Genomic DNA, 14,816 nt, shown 5'->3' with positions numbered 1-14,816 from the left:
AAGCAATAACCTTTAAATATACTAAGTGCAATCAGAAACTGTCTATTGTTTACAATGCACTGCCTGGTAAGTGGAATACCGCACACGTAGCACCTACAATGTGCAAATGTGTGGTTTATTTGAAGACATTCAGAAGACATTTTGCATTCTTGGATAGCTCATTGAAGGCATGCGCTACATCTGAAACATTGGATTCCAATTCCTATTGACAACGTCAAAATGACATTCCGCTAGATGAACCCCAGTAAATGTGAAGCATTACAGTAGAAAATTCTGCACAGGCAGGCCATTTACATGGGAATTTAAATTGTTTTAATAAAAAAAGAGATATAGTCTGTTACAGTCTGCTAGAGAATGAACCATAATCTTCAGATGGATTTTCAGTTGTGCTTCTGCTTTGCACTGGGTATTTTTCAGAAAGACAATGTCAGAATATGCTACTCTGTTTTGTTTTACAACAGAAGTAATAGATTTAATACATTTGTAGTTCAAAATTGTATTATTCACAACACATACACATATATGAAAAGTCAGCATCCCCCACACGCATCCCTTCTCAGGTGTCCAATTATGCCATAAAAACTGAAAAAAAAAAATAAAACAAAAAAAATTCAAGTCCGGTCACACAGCTGTGTGTGTCTAAAAAGATTTTCGCCAAGTCAGCAATCCATCTCCATGACAACATGACATGGAGGCGCCGAGTTCCATAGGGACAGACCAGTGTTATGGCAGTGCACTGCGATCCACTGTGCTCCTTGTACAGTAAGTGGCGTTGAGAGTGTGTGTGTGGGTGTGAAAGAGAAGAAGGAACATAAAAGTTCAGGTTGTTCCAGATGTTATTGCTCATTTCTTCTTCATCTTCTTCATGGCTTTCCACTCTCCCTCCTGAGTAGACAAGCTGCCCATCAGCTCCTTCACCTTCCTCTTCCTCTCTGAATCCCTGTGGTGTGCACAACAGACACATGACAAACATAAGACAAGGCAAAACTAACAAGCAAAACAAACACACACGCATGCACGCACACACGGGGGGAGGTGCACACGAACATCACCTCTCTCTCGCTCTCTCTCTCTCTCTCTCTCTCTCTCTCAATCGCGCTCTCTCGCTCTCTCTTTCTCTCATGCACACGTGTTTCCTGATATGCATGGTGACAATATACACTAATCCACAGGCATTGCCACTCAACTTTAGGTGGTCAAAACCCTGTCATGTAGTAATCTTGTTTGGGCAATCATCAAAGGCGATTCATTGTCTACAATTAACACATCTTGTCACATCTTTCTTGTCTGTTGATTTGTGCGTGCTTATTACGACAATGTTTGGATGAAAGATGTGGAAGGGATTTCATGGTTTTATCAAAATGTACAGGTAACAAATATGCATTAGGAACTGTGAAAGCAAACTGTTGACAGTTGTGGTAATGCAAACACACACCCTCATAATGTTGGCATAGATTTTATCATTTTACACAGCAACCAAATAGAGGAATTGTGAGAATGGGCCAATGACAACGTTTCAGTAGCACATGTCAGGGTGGTGCAAGCACAGTCAAAAGCACCATTGTATGGATGAAATTATTTTTTCTTTGGATTTAATGGAGAGAATCATAAGAATCATATCCATTGCTGTACATGCATTACCAATTACTATTTAATTTATGGACATTAGCTGTTGTAGCACCTGACGTCTGAGCTCCCAACAGAAACGCCACTGACCCGAATACAACAATGCCAACAGCTATGCCAAGAGGAACGCAAAAGGTAAATGGACTGAATTTCTATAGTGCCTTTCCACTCCAAGCGCTTTACATTGCATGCCTCACATTCACCCATTCCGACACTGGCCACAGTGGCTGCCACACAGGGCACCACCCTGACACCAGGAACAAATTGGGGTCAAGTATCTTGCCCAAGGACACATCCATGTGGTCAGGTAGAGCGGGGCTCCTGCCTGCAACCTTTTGGTTGCTGAACAGTCTCCCCTACCACATAAGCCGCCACCACCGCTGTCACACGTACCTCTTCATGATGTCGGAGAGCTTCTCCTGGGCGAGGAAGCGCGAGTCCTTCCTGATCTCCCGCAGGGCTCCCTTGAACTCCTTCTTGTACTTGTGCTTCAGGCGCTCCTGCTCCCGCTGCTCCTTGGTGTTGCCTCGCTTCTTGCCGTAGTCCAGCCTGCACGCAGCCAAGGGGACCACATGGAGGACATGGATGGGTTAATGTGGGGCGGAAATACGTTTCATGGTGCTATTATACTGTACATAAGCAGGGGTGTAGTGGGCGTGGTACGCGGGGGTACGCAGTCCACACACTTCTCCTGAGGTGAGACTTAAAAAAGAAAAATACTGTCCGTGTTTCAATACAAAAAGGGGGTTGACATGATAAGTTGCCTATAAGTTGACATGATAAGTTGACCTCACAAATCGGGCACCCCCACTTTAAAAATTCCTACTGCACCACTGTACATAAGTGAATATGTATTGTACTACATTACATTTAGCACACACGCAGGCAGGCAGGCACGCGTACACACACACACACAAACTTTGAGTACGGAACATAGCATTAGCAACTATGTACTGGGTAATATATAGAATATTGTATTGTATCAGTCATTTAGTACACCCTTTCAAGTCTTCATTTTAAGATGTGACAGTGAGGATGGGGACAAGAGTGGGAGATGGCTTGGCCTTGAAAAAACAATCATGACTGAACATAGGTTAACATGGGCGTTAATAGCAGAGCTGGCTGAAATGGAAAATAAAAAAAGTTATCATGTCCATTACAAAACAAAACCCATTAGATCATCAAACTTACACTTCTACGATCTTGGGGGTAAGCATTTTGAGAGGAATGGGCTTTTTCTTGTCAAAGACAAGTGGAGGTTGCTGGGCAGGCGTTTCTGGTAAAAGCTCCAGGACCTCTGTATGACGTTCCTGGTAAACACCAAAATAGAGGAGTTACAACACATTCTTCTTCAGCTGCCCTGGTGCACAGAGAATCATTGGCATATCAAGCAAACGGTTGTATATTAGAGTGGACGTGCAGTATGGTTCAAGGGATTTGAGGCAGTTTCAACTGTTTGTTTGCAAGCAGGATTTCCTGGTTGGAATTACCAATCAGGGGTCCGTTTCTCGATTCTTGTCGTTGCTAACCGCCTTAAGACGTAACACCATTCCCTTGGATTTAGTGGTGAGCGTCGCTGTCGAAAGACAGTTGAGTCGCTCTTACGAAGGACGTTGCTACCGTCGTTAGCAAAGACGCTTTCGAGATACGGACCCCAGAAACGCCCACTCAATAACATGTCATGCACCCTGATGCAGAGCCATGGAATATTCAGGGGTGAATTTCTCGAAACCAAAGTTGCTTACTACATTAGCTACTTCGTTGCTTTCAATGCATTTTCCCATTGGCAACTACCGAAGTTGCTAACAGGCTAACAACTTCCCTTTTGAGAAACTCACCCCAGAGTTGTGACAACCGGGGTACAGGAAGTAATTTGGTGACTAGACATGCTTCACAAATTCAAATAATTCCAGGCAGCAGCTTTCTTTTTACTAGACACTACTAACACAGAACCACTACATAAGAAGAAAGAATAAAACAATGAATTACATTTACGTTTACTGCAATTTCTGTGTTGTACGATCACTTCCTGGAACTATTTTGGATTTATGTCAATGGCAATTTGTGTGTCAAAGGCTCCATGAGCCGCCATCTTTGTTTAAAACTGGAACACTGAGGTCAATGGGATTAGCCTAACTCAGGGGTCCCCAACCTTTCTGGGTCTGAGGGCTACTGAGGGCTACCCGAGGGCTACTTTTGTTCAAAAATCCTCTACTGATGTCTTGGCATCATTATCATATCACACTATTATTGAATGATAATTTGCCTAAAGGTTATAAAGAATAAATAATCTCATATTTAAATTCAGAAAAGCATGAACTGTGACTAAAACCTTATAGTGATCACTGTTTATTATCCTTGGTGGGCACCTCAGAAGCTCCTGGAGGGCTACCTGGTGCCCGCGGGCACAATGTTGGTGACGCCTGGCCTAACTCTTACTTCCATGACTCTGCCCTGATGTGGCGTGGGCATTTCTGATTGGCAGTTCCAAGCAGGAAATCCAGCGCTCTGGTTGCAAATAACAGTGGAAATGGCTACAGATCCTCGGAATGGCGCTGCGCCCATCGAGTGTTACTATACAGTCATTGACCTCACCTGTAACGCGGAGGGGAAGCTCTGCAGAGGAAGCTGCTGTAAGGCCATTCTGATTGGCCGAAAGATGTGGAAGAAGGAAGGCGTGTCCTTGTACAACATGGCGAACCTCTTCACAAGGTCCAAGCAGGTGTCCAGCAAAGACAATCTGAAAAATACGACAAAGGAGATTTAGAACAAGGCTTTTGATGCCTTTATTTCAGACAGGACAGTGGGGGGAGAGACAGGAAATGAGAGGGGAGAGAGAAATGGGGAAGGATCGGCAAAAGACACGGGCCAGAATCGAACCCTGGTCGCCGGCGTAGTAACCCAATGCCCTACCGTTTGGCCACAGCAGGGCCTAGGGCTGCCTTTCTGCATGTGCACTATGCCCTTATCCTTCATCATTAGTTCATCATTTGAGTACATCTTAAAGGGGTATGCCACTATTTTGGGGCTTAATACAGTTAAAATACAGTGCCCTCCATAATTATTGGCACCCCTGGTTGAGATGTGTTAAAAGCCTTAAAATCAGGGCTTTGAACCGTTATTTTTTTCCAAACGTTCCGTTCCGAACAGAAACGGAATTATAACGTTTCCGGTTATGAGTTCCACCAATAAATTGACGTTCCCGAACCGGTTAGAACAAAAAAATATTGTTTCCGGAACGGTTAATTTCGTTCCTGTCAGCTGATTACTCCCCATAGGCCTAACTGACGTTAATTAACCAAGAAAGACGGAAGTGCAAATGAGTCAGCCTACATTCCAAACTGTTTATTCAAGTGGATGAAAAGAATATCCTCCAGAATTTTGTCATTCAGGGACGACCTAAGGGGAGAAGCGGAGAATAAACCTCAATGATGAAAATGCACGCTTCACGCTGACTTGGGTCACAGGGAGCGCTATGATGGACATTGTGAGTTTGTGCATATTTGAAGCGGCCATGGATGCCCAATAACGTAGAACATTCTCTGTGCGCTTCACACGTGCTTCTCTGCAATGTCTTACAATGATGCAATGGAAATGTATGACAGTGGTTTGTCTTATTTAAGATGCGGAGTGGAGACTTAGTAATCCACAGCTCTCTCTCCATTCAGAGTATGTCTGATGTCACACAGGACGTGAATCTCATCCGTCATGGTAACGTGTGCAGGAAAATAGTTGCTTTTTTAATTTTATTTGAGGAACGCTATTAACAGGTATTAACCGGTTACCATTATTTTCAAATAAGTGTTCCCGTTCCAGAACATAAAAAATAATAAAGTTTCCGGTTTCGTTTCTGTTCCCTGTAAAATACAAAAAGTTCCCGGTTTTCGTTTTCGTTCCTTGAACCGGTTCAAAGCCCTGCTTAAAATAAATTCAGTGTTTATTGCAGAAGAATACTGTCACACTGAAAATTGTAGGAAAATGTAGCCTTCAACTCAAATGAATTGTAAGAAAATAAAAAAATCCCTGACTAAAAAATAATTATTTTTCATTAACCCTCTAGCTACCATAACGGCCATGAACGTCCGGCTGGATCTGTACCAGAACGGCCGCGGCCGGCTGGAATATTTTCATATGAAAATACGGCTGAACGGCCGTCATCATGCAGTTTTTCCAGCTTTCAAACACTTTAGCTCAATATTACAGACCCTCCTCGATATACTTTCAGTATAAAAACTATATGTTTATATTATATTATTTTTCAGTATTTAGATTTTATTACGAGATGCGCCGCTTTATGCGATTTGGCAATCTGCCGTCAATTCAAATGACGGCCGTCCGAGATTGGATGGCTACAAACACAACCACTCTGTTTCTACAACCAATATACACTAAATATGAAAACTTCCAACCCTCTTCGATCTATTTTCATGGTCACCAGCACATGTTTATGACTATTTAGGCTATTTTTAGATCATGTTGTTTTATTAGGCTTATGAGATGGTGTTCAACTGTGATGAGTTCTGCCATGGTCCTAAATAGCAAACACAACTGTCCAGCCGATGTCTACACGCTACATATTAAAAATGTAAACTGTCTTCGATGTGTTTTCAGAGTCAAACCATATGTTGGTATCCAACTATCTTAGTTTCCTGGAACAACGGACAGCTACAGCTCTGCGTAACAGCGCATCTGGAAGCGCAGCATGATAGGCTACTCTTTTTGCGTGTCAGCTTTGGCAAAGCAGTCAAGGACTGTTACTACTCCACGTGTCCTTCATAAAAATGTGCGTGAATACGTTGAGTTGAATGCTAACTTCCAATAATAGCTTACCAACGTGGTGTTTGTAGCACTTCAATTCCGTATTAGTCGGTGATGCCTGGCGCGTCTTACCTGTGCCAAGTCGGGAGGGGAAACTTCCTTACAGCTCCATTCATGTCCTGTCTGCTATCACGGACACTTCTACGGTTATCCTTACACGTCTTTGGCATGGTTTAGTTCAAACATTATTAGCTACTGTAGTCCATTACAGTTATACCGCTTGAAACCGCTTGAAAACAGGACTTTTGGGTGAACGACATTTGTTGTCGTCACATGATCATTGTTCAACTTTGACCCTGGATGGATGGATGGATAGACGAAGGATAGATAGATAGATGTATAGAGAGATCGATAGATAGATAGATAGGCCTAAATATATAGATATATAGATAGATAGGCCTAGATAATATCGGATTTTATCACATTTTTATCATTTAATCCACATCAAAGGCACTCTATGGGAATACTGAACAATGAATTATCCATAAATGATATACCATTTGAAAGTGTGTTTTCTCTACTTTAATATGAAAGTAACTTGTAATTGACACTTCATTTCTTTTCAAGTTATTTGACATTATTTAAAATATGACCAAAATGTCAATTTTTCCTTAGAATTCCTGGTAGAATTCCGACCTATTCAAAAAAAATCCTGGTAGCTAGAGGGTTAAATCACCTGTTCCACAATTATTGGCACCCTTAACAATTCCCAGGAAATAAATATAATTGAAGCATTTCTGTCATTTCTACAGAAGTTTACAAAGTTTACCAGAGTATGTAGGAACATTTAATTAGTAATTCATCACTTCCTGTTTCCCTGGGGTATAAATATGACGTGACACAGAGGCCATTTCTCTTATCCACTCTTAAACATGGGAAAGACAAAGGAACACAGCATACAAGTGAGGCAGATGTGTGTCGACCTTCACAGGTCAGGCAGAGGCTACAAGAAGATTGCCACTTAACTGCAGCTGCCCATATCCACTGTGAGAGGAATAATTAAGAAGTTCAAAACAACTGGAACAGTGGTAAACAAGCCTGGACGAGGACCCAAGTTTATTTTGCCACCACGCACAGTGAGAAGGATGGTAAGAGAAATCAAAAGATGTCCAAAGCTCACTGTTACAGAATTACAACAAATGGTAGCATCCTGGGGTCACAAAGTCTCCAAATCAACCATCAGGCGCTGTCTACACGCCAACAAGCTGTTTGGGAGGCATGCATGGAGAAAACCTTTCCTCACTCACAATCATAAACGCAAACGTCTGGAGTTCGCCAAGCGGTATTGGGGCTTCAACTGGGACCGTGTGCTTTGGTCAGATGAGACCAAGATTGAGTATTTTGGCAACAAACACTCTAAGTGGGTCTGGCGTGCCACGAAAGATGCGCATGCTGAAAAGCACCTCATACCCACTGTGAAGTATGGGGGTGGGTCAGTGATGCTGTGGGGCTGTTTCGCTTCCAAAGGCCCTGGGAACCTCGTTAGGGTGCATGGCATCATGAATGCTTTGAAATACCAGGACATTTTAAATCAAAATCTGTTGCCCTCTGCCCGAAAGCTGAAGATGGGTTGTCACTGGGTCTTTCAGCAAGACAATGACCCTAAACATATGGCCAAATCTACACAGAAATGGTTCACCAGACACAAAATCAAGCTCCTCCCATGGCCATCTCAGTCCCCAGACCTCAACCCCATTGAGAACCTGTGGGGTGAGCTGAAGAGGAGAGTACAGAGGTGAGGACCCAGGTCTCTGGATGATTTAGAGAGATTCTGCAAAGAGGAATGGCTGAAGATCCCTCTTTCTGTCTTTTCCCATCTTGTGAAACATTATAGGAGAAGATTAGGTGCTCTTTTGTTGGCAAAAGGGGGTTGTACAAAATATTAACACCAGGGGTGCTAATAATTGTGACACACATTATTTGATGTCAAATAATTATTTCTTTATGTGGGATTTTTTCCCCACTGAATAAATGCACTTGTATTGAAGGTTGGATTTTTCTCTTTTTTTCCATTAAGGTCCCATATTATTTAGAAAAATAAATAAATAATTGGAAGCTAAAAAACACATCTCAACCAGGGGTGCCAATAATTATGGAGGGCACTGTAGTTGGCTGGGGTTTATAAAGGCGGTAAAGTGTCTTATTTTTCATGTTAAGCGTTGTCTTGCTTTGAGACAAGTTAAAAGAGGGAGTATGTCGCTAAGCTAGTGAAAGTCAATGGATCCGTGTAGTGGCATACCCCTTTAACAATATTAGGTAACTGCTCTGTGCTCTGTTGAAATTTCATGCTACAAGTAAAAACACACAAATTAACAGTACAACTATTCATAACCATTTCATTTTCATCTATCCAGGAAAGACAGGAAAAAAAGATGACGCAGACACAATGGGCTTCACACTTTGTCAAAGAGAACAGGACATATATACACACTCTGACCACGTGTGACCCTAACATGAACGCAACAATACCAGGTACAATATGAATACGCACACACAGTAGCAGCTGCTATAGTATAGTATTAAGCTGTAAAGACACAAGGCCTTGGCAAAGACCACTTCAGCCAAGCCAGGGGAGGCCAAGTCTGGTAACGCGTGCGATCATTATCGCGGGCCTGGGACTCTTTGCACACACTCGCGGCTCAGCATCTGTCTTTGTAAAGCCCTGAAGAATCCGGGCAATTAGGATCAGCCTGCGGGACACCTCCACGCGAAAGACACCGCAGCCATTCCTCACGAGTGTGGTCACTCTGGCAGGGGACACACAGGTCTCATGGGGGTCCCTACTCCCTACGGTGTAATTCACCCCATGGGAACTCAGCAGAGAGCAAGAGGATAGTGATGACACTACAGATAGGGCTGTCACAATATTCAATAAGTTAATATATCGTACAATAAGTTTTTTTCAAGCATGATAACTTTTTTTGTCACAATAAGTTATCGCATGCTTCTTTGTTTTCCTTGTCACTCTCTATTAGACTGAATATCGATAGGCACATTTCACTCAGCGCAATGATGCTTAAACGTTGGTGTACTTTTAATTTTCAGTCTGTATACCTTGTCTATCTCTCTATCTACCCCTCTATCTAGCACCCCCTGCTGTGACGCTTTCAAAATTAGAAAGGGTGTATTTGCATTTCTATCCCATTGTCTTTATATATATATTTTAAAAATAACCGAGAAGACAATATTATCGTTTAGCGCAATAATTTCTTGGCCAATCGTCCAGCAAATTTTTTTATCGTGACAAGGCCTAACTACAGATGCAATACGACGCCATGTTTGAAGACACTTCCTGTTACGAGATGGCCTGTGTTGTTGTGTTGCGTTGCCAAGAGCCACTTTCAGGGTGATCTGCACCTTATTCTGAGAACTCTCAGTAGAACAGTAAACAATTTTTTTAGTAAATTAATTTTTAGTAACTTAATTAGTAACTTATTAACTCTTTTTTCTAGTAACTTTTAGAAACTTATTTTTAGTAACTTAACTTGGTAACTTTTTAAACTTTTATTGGACTGTGCTGCCCTAACAGTTTATGGACCTAGACGACTAGACTATATAGGCCATGTTGTGTTTTGTGTGTCTTTAATGTGCATTTACATGTGGATTGTGGAGAAGTGTCATGCAAGACAAATTTCTGTACAGACAATAAAAGTTTATCTTATCTTTATCTTATCTTAAAAAGTATGAGCACCATCAATGTTACATTATCAAAGCATTTATGACACATTAGTTTCTAGGAAAGGCCATGTATTTGTTTCACGTTTTAGATAACTGATTAAGTTTGTCTTGGATTCTTGTTTGCACTTTTCAAATGCATTTATAAAAAAATAAATAAAGACCATACAGATTAAAACTGTAGTTTATCCATGATTAATTCCACTGGGCAATAAATTACATCATCTGCACAAAGAAATCCCAGCTGAAAATCAATAGGACACATAACAAAACTCTTCAGCATCATCAGAGAATGGATCAACTGAGAACAGTTAAGGGAGCACATCACTAACCAATAAAATACTCTCCAAACATCTTCCCAGCCTAGTGCCTCCCTGTGTAATATCTAAATGACAGCTGAAGGGGTAACCGTCATATCAATGGCCAGAAAAAAATACAACACTACGATCTAATTAAAGTTGTCAGCATAGTCACTATAGTGTGTCAGGGCTCTGACACGGTGATAATATAGGACCACAACTGGATTGCATTACAGCGCGATCCAGAATGGGGCGGTGGCATGGTGAAAAAAAGAGGAGGCAGACAGCTTTGGCGTCTCGGCATTAAAGTAATAAATCAAGCAATTCATCAGCCACCATTAGCCACCCCTGACCCTCGCATGCAGGCTAAACAACAGCACAATGGAGGGACACACAGTCACAAACCTCAGAGAAGGCACACAGGAGGGACGCCCACCCGCTCATAAACCAACCTAACCACAGCCACATACTGTTATGCTTAAAATAATAGCAGTGTTTTTACAAAAGTGAATAAACGTTAATATTCTTCGAATAATTTGTACTGTAATGAGCACAAATGTACCGAGCCAACTCTGTCCTAACTGCCCCCAATGCGTGAAAATAAACAACCGTCGGGTTGGTGTAGAGACCCCATAAGAGAGGCCTCTGTAGAGTGGCATGAGGACTGACATCATTGAGGGGGAGGCCAAGCCAAAAACCACGAACAGTCCACCAGGCAAATGAATCAGAATCAGAAATGTGAAAGGTGTACTCACTTCTGTGATACATGCCTAGAAAGCTTAGGGTATTGGCTCAGATTATGACTGCGTGTTCCAATAACTGCAGGGCCTAGAATGTTCATGTGAATAAATAAGAACATGTTAACGTCATGTCAAGGCCTAACATGCATGCACAATCCCTTACGGTTGGTCATGGTAAGAGGTAGAGAAAGTTCACAGTCATTACCTCATCATAGCTGCACAGATGTGCCCTGCCGGTGGACCCGTTCATGATCCATGGCTGAAAAGACTCAGCTACATGATAACATTGCTATGACATGACCGAGAGGATTGAGTAATAGATTAACCCTGTGTCTCAATCCATGCACTTGAGCACTTCGGGCACTGTTTTTCGGTGCCTAGGGCGCTCACACTGAAAAATTCGGTTGAGCCAGTGCACTGAAAACGCCCGGATGATCCCCTAACAATGGCGGAAAACGCAGTGCTTGAACGAGGGACACTGCACGTTGCAGTGCACTGTCAACAGTCTCCAAATTCTGTAAGTAATGTTGCTGAGACACCAACCTTTTCATGCAAACCCAGGTAGTGTTTCCCATACATCGATGAAATTATGGCGCACCGCCATAGTTTAAATTAAATTTTTCGTAGTTTCCAAAAATGGATAAAACATTTTTTTTTATTTTTTATTTTATTTTTGGAAAATGAAAAAAAAAAAAAAACTTGGGGAAACAACAATTTCCTTTGCATTTTCCTCCTGGAGTAAATACATCCCATAGAGAAAACCATGAGTGCTTGAAAGGCAGAAGGATCAAAAGCTTGTTGTAGTTAACTTGAGTTTGGAAGCAATAAAAAACCTTCAGAGAAGGGACACTTGGGATGAGTTTACTGACACTGCCCAGGCTTTGTTTTACAGTTGTATGATAATGAGTTAGGTAGCAGGCCTTCATTGAAACAGCAGAGGAGACATAGGGCTGCATATAGATATGAGTGTGTATGAATGTGAATATGTTCAGCCCTTTTACTGGGAGGAATTTTTAAAAATTGGGCGTGTGACCAGCACCCCTCATGTAGAATGTGTCTCGTCTGTGCTCCTTTTTTTTTTTTCATTGCCGAGACCCCTGCACGAGGGACGAATGAAAGTGTGCTGTAAACAGAAATGATTCACTGTACTGTACTTTTTAATATAAAGGACAATATACTACTATGCATGTCATGGGTAAAATGTTATGTCATTTCTCTAAATATAAATGGCTGAAGTGTAGGCCTATAGTTTATCCATGTCATACTGAACTCATTGTTTTGCAGCTTTTCATTAACGCCGTTGCCATGTGAACCCCACCCCCCAAAAAAAATTCCGGCTGCCCCCATAGTTTCCAAAAATTCTATGGGAAACTGCCAGGTATTGTACCTGTGATTGTTACTAATACCATCACTTCCAGCGAGGGCACAGTGCATAGTGCTCAAAATTTCCCACGACACTGTACACTGAAGACCTCAGTGCACTGTGTGCACTAGCCATCAGTGCACTGACACAAGTGCGTGGATTGAGACACAGGGAAAGTTCACAGCCATTACCTCATCGTAGCTGCACAGATGTGCCCTGCTGGTGGACCTGTTCATGATCCATGGCTGAGAAGACTCAGCTACATGATAACAGCATTGCTATGACATGACTAGAGAGGATTGAGTAACAGATTAAGACTTGGTCGTTACAATTTTGGGGCCAGTAAGATAATAACTTAGGTTCTGCACAAAGGGGTTAAAAACAGCAGCTCTTGCACCTAATATCATACAAATATTATTTCAAGTGATGTATTCCTATTGATATGCAGTGTGAAGCTCACTAGCTCAGTCTTCAGAGTATGCATCATCACGACTTTCAAGCTCTAGTGTGAGACTGCACTAGGTGTCATCAATTCATGAAGTGTTTGCGATAAAAAAACAAAAAGTACACAAAATGATCACTCGAAATGATCTATTCTATTTATGAGGATGTGAATGCACTTTCACTCTTACAGTTTGCATAACTGAGACATTTTAGAGAAGCATTCTTGCCCTGAAACAGCAGTGCATGCTAAAAGTGGACAGGCTGGTTTGGCAACACTAAACCACAGAGCAACCAAATAGCTCTCCTTTCACTTGTCACTGCTTCATAAACTACCCCATGCCTGTAAGACCAAGTACTGCTGTTCATTTACGCAGACTATGTTACCCAAAAAGTTCTATTGTATGCAATTCGACTTATGCTTTTGTTTTGATTCTTGAAGTTTCCTCTCCGAAGAATAACAAAGACTTGACTACGCAATGCAATCAGAGATGTCAATCTAGTCCTCTGGTCAATGCTAGATGCACACGTTTCAAGTCATACATGACTTTGGTAATGTGCATTTGGTGCGCACAGCAGACGACCCAAAACAATGTGGGCTGGCAAGCAAGCAAACAAACACAGACAGACAGACAGACAGACAGACAGACAGACAGACAGACAGACAGACAGACAGACATTGCAACACCTGGCCCAACCCCCTATAGGTGATCAGGTATCTCACCTGTGGTGGTCTTTCTCCAGGTCGGTGGTTAGTTGGAGCCCTTGGGCTGCCGAGAGGGGCAGAGGCTTCCTGCTCCAGCCCTCCGTGGCTTCCCTGGGGGAACTCAGTACCAGCAGGTCACTGCTCCTGCCCACCTGCTTGAAAGGTGCCACCACCGAGTAGCCTACAACACAAGACAGAGCACAGGGTTAGATATTACGAAGTAGCCAACAACACAACACAGAGCACAGCACAGGGTTAGATACTACGGAGTAGCCTACAACACAAGACAGGGCACAGGGTTAGCTATTACGGAGTAGCCTACAACACAAGACAGAGCACAGGGTTAGATATTACGGAGTAGCCTACAACACAAGACAGAGCACAGGGTTAGATATTACGGAGTAGCCTACAACACCAGACCGATCACAGGGTTAGATATTACGGAGTAGCCTACAACACAAGACAGAGCACAGGGTTAGATATTACGGAGTAGCCTACAACACAAGACAGAGCACAGGGTTAGATATTACGGAGTAGCCTACAACAACAGACAGAGCACAGGGTTAGATATTACGGAGTAGCCAGAACACCAGACAGAGCACAGGGTTAGATATTACGGAGTAGCCTACAACACCAGACAGAGCACAGGGTTAGATATTACGGAGTAGCCTACAACACAAGACGGAGCACAGGGTTAGATATTACGGAGTAGCCTACAACACAAGACAGAGCACAGGGTTAGATATTACGGAGTAGCCAGAACACCAGACAGAGCACAGGGTTAGATATTACGGAGTAGCCTACAACACAAGACAGAGCACAGGGTTAGATATTACGGAGTAGCCTACAACACCAGACAGAGCACAGGGTTAGATATTACTGAGTGTTCTACAACACCAGACCGATTAAAGGGCTACAGGTTGGTGAGTATTCCACAACACCAGACAGATTAAAGGGTTGGAGGTTGTCATTCTGTCTGTATGTGTTCCCTTTTTAATCCAGTTGAAATGGATTGTTTAATTGTATTGTATTATTACTATTCTATGGAAAACTCTTAAAATAAAGTGTTCAAAAAAAAAAGTGTTAGAGGTTGCTGAGTATTCTACTCTTTTGTGTAGAGTTCTTGCACAGCTCCTTTGGCCAGGTGC

At 42.4% G+C, this 14,816-nt stretch overlaps 1 protein-coding gene across 1 annotated transcript in view; it reads right to left on the bottom strand.

Moving 5' to 3' along the window:
* Window positions 1-82: 82 nt before the first annotated feature.
* nop14 (NOP14 nucleolar protein homolog (yeast)) overlaps window positions 83-14,816 on the bottom strand; it is a 30,712-nt gene continuing 15,978 nt past the window's right edge. Inside the window, exons 15-19 of the mRNA XM_063210663.1 lie at window positions 13,687-13,849; window positions 4,222-4,366; window positions 2,818-2,936; window positions 2,020-2,175; window positions 83-940 (exon numbers count right to left, since the gene is read on the bottom strand). Of these exons, the coding sequence (XP_063066733.1) occupies window positions 844-940; window positions 2,020-2,175; window positions 2,818-2,936; window positions 4,222-4,366; window positions 13,687-13,849 (680 nt within the window). The 3' untranslated portion in view covers window positions 83-843. The remainder of the gene's footprint in view (window positions 941-2,019; window positions 2,176-2,817; window positions 2,937-4,221; window positions 4,367-13,686; window positions 13,850-14,816) is intronic.

Source organism: Engraulis encrasicolus, chromosome 11 (genome assembly GCF_034702125.1).
Source record: "Engraulis encrasicolus isolate BLACKSEA-1 chromosome 11, IST_EnEncr_1.0, whole genome shotgun sequence".
Lineage (NCBI taxonomy): Eukaryota > Metazoa > Chordata > Actinopteri > Clupeiformes > Engraulidae > Engraulis > Engraulis encrasicolus.
The sequence above is the reverse complement of the archived record's forward strand: the minus strand, read 5'-3'. Positions and strand labels throughout refer to the sequence as shown.